The sequence below is a fragment of the Penaeus monodon genome, chromosome 44, assembly GCF_015228065.2.
Source record: "Penaeus monodon isolate SGIC_2016 chromosome 44, NSTDA_Pmon_1, whole genome shotgun sequence".
Taxonomy (NCBI): domain Eukaryota; kingdom Metazoa; phylum Arthropoda; class Malacostraca; order Decapoda; family Penaeidae; genus Penaeus; species Penaeus monodon.
In genome coordinates, this window is record NC_051429.1 from 3115505 (window position 1) to 3124991 (window position 9487).

General features: G+C 30.0%; 1 protein-coding gene across 1 annotated transcript in view; it reads left to right on the top strand.

Annotated features, from left to right (window-relative positions):
• The window catches only part of LOC119568472 (gastrula zinc finger protein XlCGF8.2DB-like), a 9382-nt gene extending 1465 nt beyond the window's left edge, over positions 1-7917 (top strand). The window contains exon 2 of the mRNA XM_037917004.1: positions 5875-7917. Within this exon, the coding sequence (XP_037772932.1) occupies positions 5879-6955 (1077 nt within the window). The 5' untranslated portion in view covers positions 5875-5878 and the 3' untranslated portion in view covers positions 6956-7917. The remainder of the gene's footprint in view (positions 1-5874) is intronic.
• The last annotated feature ends 1570 nt before the right edge of the window (positions 7918-9487 follow it).

The following is a 9487-nucleotide window of genomic DNA, read 5'->3' on the forward strand; positions in this document are numbered from 1 at the left end:
CGTGCTATTCATGCTGTAACATTATTTCTGTGCAGAGTAAGAAATCTATTAGTTGCTGTAAATACTTGACATTATTATAGTATAATATTACTCTTGTACAGTCATATCCTTTTAGGCTGAAACAAATTCTCCTTCATGTAGGTTTATGTGCCCATTACTTACGTACAAAATAAGTTTATTAAAAATAAAATAAAATATGGACACTCACGTGTCAAATAACTTCATTATATTCAATTTGTGACAAGTACTTAGAAGGTAAGATTCTTAGATTTATTGGCTCAGTTGTAGGCATATATTTTTTTTTCCTTATAAAAGATGGCTGGTTGAAACTTACCCTTTTTCACAGAGCATCATCAGTTGCTTTGTAGATTTACACATAATTACCAGAGTGATAAGTAAATAAATGCTTTGTAGATTTATCTATCATTTACCCAGATTCACAATAAAGCCAATAATCTTGTGGTGGATCAGGGGTTCTGGGTGGAGAGGATATGGGCAACTTCCCTCATAGTAGGCACATTAAATAGCCCCCCTCCCCCCCCCCACTGAAAAAAAAATTAAAGATCAGAAAAATCAGAAAAAGAAAACAGAAAAACGGACAAATTGAATTCCCCATCACACATGTATAAATGACCACAAAATTTGATGTGTGAACCAAAAACTTTCCTAACCTGTGGGCTTGGCCCCTAGATCCCCATCATTCTTGATTACTGTAATTCCCAAGCCAGGCACCCAGTCGTAGTACACACCTGCTTGCCACTGACTGTGATTTTGAAAATATTAATTATGTTTGCTTAATAGTTGAAGTAAGGGTAGCTGAGAAATGATCCTATGGCAAATTTCAGCTGCCGGATTATGGTTATTGTATTTCACTGAAGTGGTGTAAGCCATGAGATTGTAACAATTTCAGTAAAAGATCTTTTTCTCCAGAAAATTGGGAAGGAATGCTGAATGTGGTACTTCAAAATGTAGTACCTTATAATGTAGCTGATTCAGTTGCATTCCTATTCACAAAGCCTTTCTCAACCGGTAGTCATGTAGCAGTGTTTCCAGCACAGCCTCAAGGAAGCACTAGACAACTAAATTAGCATTTTAGCACATTTATACATTACAAAGCTCAGTTACAATTAGAATTTTACCATATATATATATATATATATATATATATATATATATATATATATATATATATATATATATATATATATATATACAATGTTATTTCTTCTGCTTAAATATATATATTTTTTGCTTGCTTGTCATTTTCCAAGGTCTGTATTTGTCATTTGATATGCTATATTGAGGTGGTGATAGATTGTTTTCCTTGTAGACTCCATATCATAACCTCTTCCTGCCATGCCAGTCATGGCAGGCTGGAGTGGGATCCTGAGCATGTAATGAGTGCCCTCAGTGGAAATGGTGCTCTTTCAATCCACCCTTATTTAAACAGTGGGTGCAAGAGCCCCTTGCTAAATTCCCAGTGCATCTACTCTTTCTCCAAGTGCTTTGTTCACTCATGGCAAGTTGTTCCTGTCACCCCAGCTTCATTTTTCAACTGTGAAAGTCTGTCATGATTTTTGGAAATGTAGATATTTAAAAAAAAATTATATTGCAATAATTTTTTTTGCTAATAACATTCTGACAATCTTCATGTAAGTAATAATAATAACAGAATTGATATGAATAGCATTAGAAAAAAAATAGGATTTACAGGGATACTCCTCATGGTGACTCTGAGGGGTAGACTGTTTCCTCTCCCCATTTACCTCAGGCTCACCATAGCCAATAATGAAGACGTTTTTCCCTTCCCTTTACCCTATCTAAACCTGATTCCCCCCAAGAAAAGGGAAAATCAGGTGAGGTTAAATATGCCTACTAAGAACTAACTGTCTGTAAAGACGTTGATGGTCATTACTTGTTCTGGTGCCATTTGGTTAAGTGAATAATATCACCTTAAATTATCACATCTGATTACATAATTTTATAACAGATTATCATAATTAGAATAATGATCAGCATAACTAAAATTTTCTTTATCCTACTTAGGAATAAAGGAATCTGCAACAAGCAAGAGCTTAAATAATTCTTGAAGGTAAAATGTATGGAGAGCGAGTGAAGTCTCTTTTTGTAAGGCAAGGTCAAGATTGAGCATAGGTATTTTGCAATTATATGCCTGTGGGTTAATCTAGTTTATTTATATGAATATGTATAGACTGAAAATATATAGTTATATACATTTTTAACTCTGTAAATTGTATATGCATATGGACATAAATACTATCTTAATATGTAAATATATACTCTCTCTCTCTCTCTCTCTCTCTCTCTCTCTCTCTCTCTCTCTATATATATATATATATATATATATATATATATATATATAATATATATATATATATATATATATAATATATATATTATATATAATATATATATATATATGTATATATATAAATAGATAGATAGATAAATAGATAGACTGATAGATACCTATCCATTTATCAATTTGAGATCTCTTGAACACACACACACATTATTTATATAAATGTATATATATATATATATATATATTATATATATATATATATATATATATATATATTATATATATTTATATATATATATACATATATATAGAGAGAGAGATAGATAGATAGATAGATAGATAGATAGATAGATAGATAGATATTGATAATATACAAATAATATATATATATATATATATATATATATATATATATATTATGTATATATTAAATACATAACATAATAAAATATAATATAATAATATATTATATATATATATATATATATATATATATATGTATGTATTTATGTATGTATGTATGCACACACACACACACACACACACACACACACACACACACACACACACACACACACACACACACACACACACACACACACACACACAAACACACACACACACACATCTATATTTATATGATAGACTCCAGCTAAACATGTGATTTATACCTATTCTTTAGTACATGTACAGTAAGACAGACAGCGAGTCAAGGAGCAACACCTCACTTCTATTATGCCATCCTTACTCTTATATAAAGGAGTCATCACCCTAACCCTGCAATCTACCATACTCTTGTTGAGCCCTTCCTTTGGGCCCCTGCAGTGTGTGTGTGTGTGTGTGTGTGTGTGTGTGTGTGTGTGTGTGTGTGTGTTGGGTGTTGAGTTGGTATATTATGTACACATTAGTGTATTTATTATATATATACATTGTATTAATAATGTAATTATTATTTCATAATGCAAGTAAAAAAATATAATAATGAAAATAAAATAATGATATAACTAAGTAATAATAATATTAGATAATTATATAATGTTAAACATGATGATAATTGTAATAATAATAATTTTGGCAATTATAATGACAATGATATCATGAAATGGTACTAACAATAATATTAATAATGATGAAAAATAATAGAAATAATGTAATTATTATAATTCATTAAGTGAAAATTTAAATGATAATGGTAATAATAATGTGAAGAAATGGTATATGAGGTAATATGTTAATGAAATAATAATGATATCAAAATGATAAATTATTAAAATAGAAAATCATAAAAGGATAATATATTAATAATTACAATAATCATAAGGGAATTAGAGATATTAAGATGCAACTAATGTGATCAGGTAAATTCTTATTTTCACTGTATATTAATATTATTATATAAATATATATAATATAATATATATATATATAATATATATATATATATATATATATATATAGTATGTATGTACATATAACATATATATATATATATATATATATATATATATATATATATATATAATGTATATAATATATATATATTAATATATGTATAAATATATATAAACCTTTTGTGTGTATACTCTCATACATCCTGATTTAATTGAATTCATAGGGATGAAATCAACATTTTATTTTAGTATTTTAATGTACTTTGTATTTTAAAATGTTTCAAATAGTAGTTTGGATACATGAAGTTGTATTTTTTATCTATTATTATAATTTTTTTTTTTGAATCCTTACATCATAATCCTTTCATTTTATATACAGCATTTATTTTGTGAATAAAAATGCTATTGTTATTAATAATTTAAATCTTATTGATATTTTGCATAATTTATTATTTTCATTATTACTTATATAATAGAAAATATAAATTACAAATTATAACATTACTTTCCTCTCCTTCCTTCCCCTAAATCTCTTGTTTGTTGTTGTTGTTTTTGTTTTTGTTGTGTGTGTGGGTTTGTTTGTGTGTAGGTGTGTGTGTGTGTGTGTGTTTGTTTGTGTATGTATGTGTGTATGTGTGTGTTTGTGTGTGTGTGTGTGTGTGTGTGTGTGTGTGTGTGTGTGTGTCTGTGTGTGGTGGGGGGAGGGGCATAGGTAATGAAGTCTGAGGTCCAATGCAGGGGATCAGCCCTGCCTTGGACCTCGGCTAATTTTACATGGTCTTTTCTTCTCCTTTTTCCCTCTTTCTTTCTGTCATTCATCACCCTCTTCTGTCTGCTTTGTAAGCTGTGAGAGTCATGATGAAAGAATTAGTTATTTCATTCACTGTTCCAAGATTTTGATAATCAATAATCATAATATCAATAAGAATAATAACATCTAATCGTATTAGAAAGAAAAGACTATAGGAATAAGGAAACCATCTGTATGCAACAAAATTCATTAAAAAACACTACATTACATAAGTCTGGAAGGGTTGGTTTAAGGCTCTAAATTTGATATCACTAATTTCCCTACCCCTGCCTTTCCTTTAACCATGGCTCTGACCAGTGATACTAATACCCCTTCTTTTGATATTTACTGTCAACTCCATTCTGAATGATGCTGACATGTCTGGATTCTCCTATTTCAGCAATGGCTACTATCCCTTTCTCAGACACATGCTCTCCATTTGATCTAATCACCCAATACCAGTACCTTTGTCCCTTTACAAGTCTGTGCCATACTCCATTTCTCCCCCCTCTATACCCTTTCCACAATCATTCTATCCTACAGAAATAATGATTGACATCTAACACATTTTATCCCCATCATTATCTCATTTCTACTCTTTATGCCACAGTACCCTTACCATAGTGCTAAATGACACTTGATTTCTAGACATTTATTTGTTCTAATCATTAACCATAACGATTTCCTCATACAGTATTACTCTCCCTTCCTTCCTTTCTAACTATTAACCATTAACTATTTCCTCATACACTGTTACTCTCCCTTTCTCAGACTCATACTCTCCATTTGATCTCATTGCCCTATACCCTTAATCCTTTACCCTTCACGACTGTTAGTCACTTTTATTATAACCATCAGCATTCTTACGGTAATTTCTAACATTACAAAACATATTTTTGTGGTAAAATCATTTATAATTTTATTGTTACTTGCATTGATATTGATACTGCTATAATAACATTTTTCTTTATCACAATTATCATTGACATTTCTTTTTGTTAATATTATTATCAGTACTGTTACATTTTTTAAAAACAATTTTACACAGATTAATAGACAGATAGAAGTGTGTTTGTACTACATACACATATGTGTGATGACTATCAATTTTCCTTAAACTGGTGCTATTCTTATTATCATTAATACTAATGCAAATTCTCTCAAAAATCCCATCATAAATATTTATTACTTCTGTATTTATATAACAATACATCATGAAATGATATTTTATTTATTACTTTTAGTACCTCCTATTTAGTTTTTTTATTGCAATTTTTGTCATTTTAATAAGTGATATCAACTAGTTTACAATAGCTTTTGCATGTTATGACATTATGTACATTATCTGGTATACTTTTTATTCACAGGGTGATGATGAATTTCCTTGATGATGGAATGCCTTTGGCCCCAGTCACAGACGAGGAAATATATGGCACAGGAGCCAATATCAAAGAAGAGCTCAGTGAAGATAATTCCAAAGATATTTGTTTAGAAATTAAGGAAGAACAACTTGATTATGCAGATAATGAGAGAGATGAAGTGAATGATGTGAAAGTGAAACATGAATGTGTTTTCCTTCATAATCTTCATGACCAAAATCATGAAGCAGATGCAAAGAACTCATGTAACTTGGTTCAGGATCATAAGGACATGTTAAGAGTGCCGTTAGTAGCCGAGGATTGTTGGAGCAATTATTCATCAGATGGGGATCAGGCGATACATAAGGAAAGTACTAAGGATACAGAACCACAAGTGGATGCCACATTGAAACGTCTTGTATGTGAGATGTGTGGCAAGAAATTCTCTAAAAAGAGATATATCAAAATTCATATGAGAATCCACACAAAGGAGAAGCCATACAGATGTGACATTTGCGATAAGGGCTTCCCATCCAAAAACAATCTAGTAAAGCATATCAGAGTACATACAAAGGAAAAACCATACAGCTGTGAAATTTGCAACAAGGCTTTTTCTGAGAAAGGTCCTCTAGTGACACACATGAGAGTACATACAAAGGAAAAGCCATACAATTGTGAGATTTGCAACAAGGCCTTCTCACACAAAAATAGTCTAGTTAGGCATATGAGAGTGCATACAAAGGAGAAACTATATAGCTGTGAGATTTGCAACAAGAACTTCTCACATAGAGATAGTCTAATTAGGCATATGAGTGTACATGCAAAAGAGAAGCCATTCAACTGTGATATTTGCTATAAGGCCTTCCCATCCAAAAGTGTTCTAGTAAGGCATATGAAAGTACATACAAGGGAGAAGCCATATAGCTGTGAAACTTGCAAGAAAGTCTTCCCAGAAAAAGGTCACCTAGTAACACATATGAGAGTACATACAAAAGAGAAACCATACAGCTGTGAGGTTTGCAACAAAGCTTTCTCACATAAATCTAATCTAGTTATCCACATGAGAGTGCATACAAGAGAGAAGCCATAAGACTATGAAGTTTGCAATAACATCTTTTCACAGAATTGTTACCTAGTGAGAGAAAACCCAGAAAAGAAGCCAAATGGAGATTTGCAATGAGATGAGACCTCATAGAAAACTAATCAGTTGAGCTGTTTGAGGGTACCTACAAAGGAGAAGCCCTACAAATGTAATATTTGCAAAATAAGGTTCTCCTGGAGTTGTCACCTAGTGTAATAAATGGTAGTACAAATAAAGGAAAAGCCAGATCTCCATGAGGTTTTACATAAAGTCATCAAAGAGCATGATATTTAATCTAAATGGAACCCTTTTTCCCTTGGCATTATTGGGAAAGAATTGTCCTAAGCTTTGGAGGATCTCTTTTTCTGATTTATGTATAACTGGTATGATGTGTAATTTTTGTCTAGCATAATGATACTTTTATGTCTTATGACCTGTATTTAAGTGTCCATGGAATTTTTGTTCAGGCATACTCATGTCTGTTGTAACTGAATTTTTAAATATGTATGTGTGTGTTTGGTTGAATGTATATGTTTATATATGTATGTGTGTGTATGTATGAATATAAATTGTTAAGTAAAGTAGCTTTATATATAATTCCTTCATAAGTAAATGAATTTTTGAGTTTGCTATTTTATATGGATTTTGCATTGTATTAGTAATAATTTGATATATGCAGTAAATGTGCATTATTAATTTTTTCATGTTTGTAATAATTATTATTGATACATATTATGATCTGAAAATACTTAGGAATCATATAATGTAATTATGAGAAGGAGTTGTCAGATGTAAATAGTGTTGACCCAGCAGACTCAAATTGGAACATTGGTGGAGGTGAGACACACAATCTTGTGGTATTTTGGATTATGGTTTAGCTGTTAGTTTCCATCCTATGTCATTCAGATACAAAGTTTCCAATATGATTATTTGATGATTTATACAATAAATGGTATACATTGATATGATGATACTTCCGAATTTGTAGGTCTTAAATGTTGATGTTTTGTTGGTGCCCTGATTTTTCGTCCTTGTTTTTCTATCAGAAATATAAATATATATATATATATATTTAGTAATGACTTCCATACATATTACATTAATGAAATATATATTGTTTAAATTTTTCAGAGAAAAATTTTGCTAGTTTTGTGTTTCTTCTCAGTTTTGAACATTTTTGTGCTCTATTAGAAGGAAGTAATCAGCACTGATTTCCATATCTTTAGGCACATTTTCCTTCGGGGCATCTGCCTAATGGCATGCATTTTGTTAAATGCAAGGAATAATTGCACCAATCAGTGTGTTAACATTTGTATAGTACTTTTCGGTATTTGCCAAAGAACGTGGTGCATTTCTTTTGGAAAACATATTTATAGATCTGTACTAGTATTTAACATATTTCCACACTCTTGCTGCATTCTTTGGTTATTTAGTCACTTTGATAAAATTATAGTAATGTTGCATTGTGAATAAACAAAGAACTGTGTGTATATAGAGAGATTTAAAGTTATTCAATTTGAGATTTTGATGTTTATTTTGTTGAATGATTCAATTTTACTAAATCTAAGAACATTTGAAAGTGACTAATATTCTGTTGAAGTTGCTAGCTAATCTATTTGTCATTAACTTCAATTATGACTAGTAATATATATTTTGGTGAATATAAATACATATATATATATATATATATATATATATATATATATATATATATATATATATATATATATAATTATGTTTATATATATATATATATATATATATATATATATATTTACATATATATACAGAAAAAGATTTAATACATACATATATATATATATATATATATATATATATATATATATATATATATATATATATATATATGTGTGTGTGTGTGTGTGTGTGTGTGTGTGTGTGTGTGTGTGTGTGTGTGATACTTAAGTCTCTCTGTCTATCTGTCTGTCTATCTATCTATCTATATATTTATATGTGTATATATATATATATATATATATATATATATATATATATATATATATATATATATATATATATATATATATATATATATTTCATGTACATGTTAGGTCTTGAGTTATTACAGGACTTTGATATTTGGTGTTTCCCCTAAAATTATAACCCTGCCCTTTCCTTCTCTTTCTATCCGTCTGTCTCTATGAAAGTGTTTGTGTGACTCTCTCTGTCTGTATGTCTGTCTGTATATTTGTGACCCTTTCTCTTTGTATATTTCTCTATTTGTCTCTCTCTCTCTCTGGTCCTCATTCTCTCTCTCTCTCTCTCTCTCTCTCTCTCTCTCTCTCTCTCTCTCTCTCTCTCTCTCTCTCTCTCTCTCTCTCTCTCTCTCTCTCTCTCTCTCTCTCTCTCTCTCTCTCTCTCTCTCTCTCTCTCTCTCTCTCTCTCTCTCCCCGTCTCTATCTATCTATCTATCTATCTATCTATCTATATCTATATCTATATCTATATCTATCTATCTATCTATCTATCTATCTATCTATCTATATATATATATATATATATCATATATTTGTTAGGTTA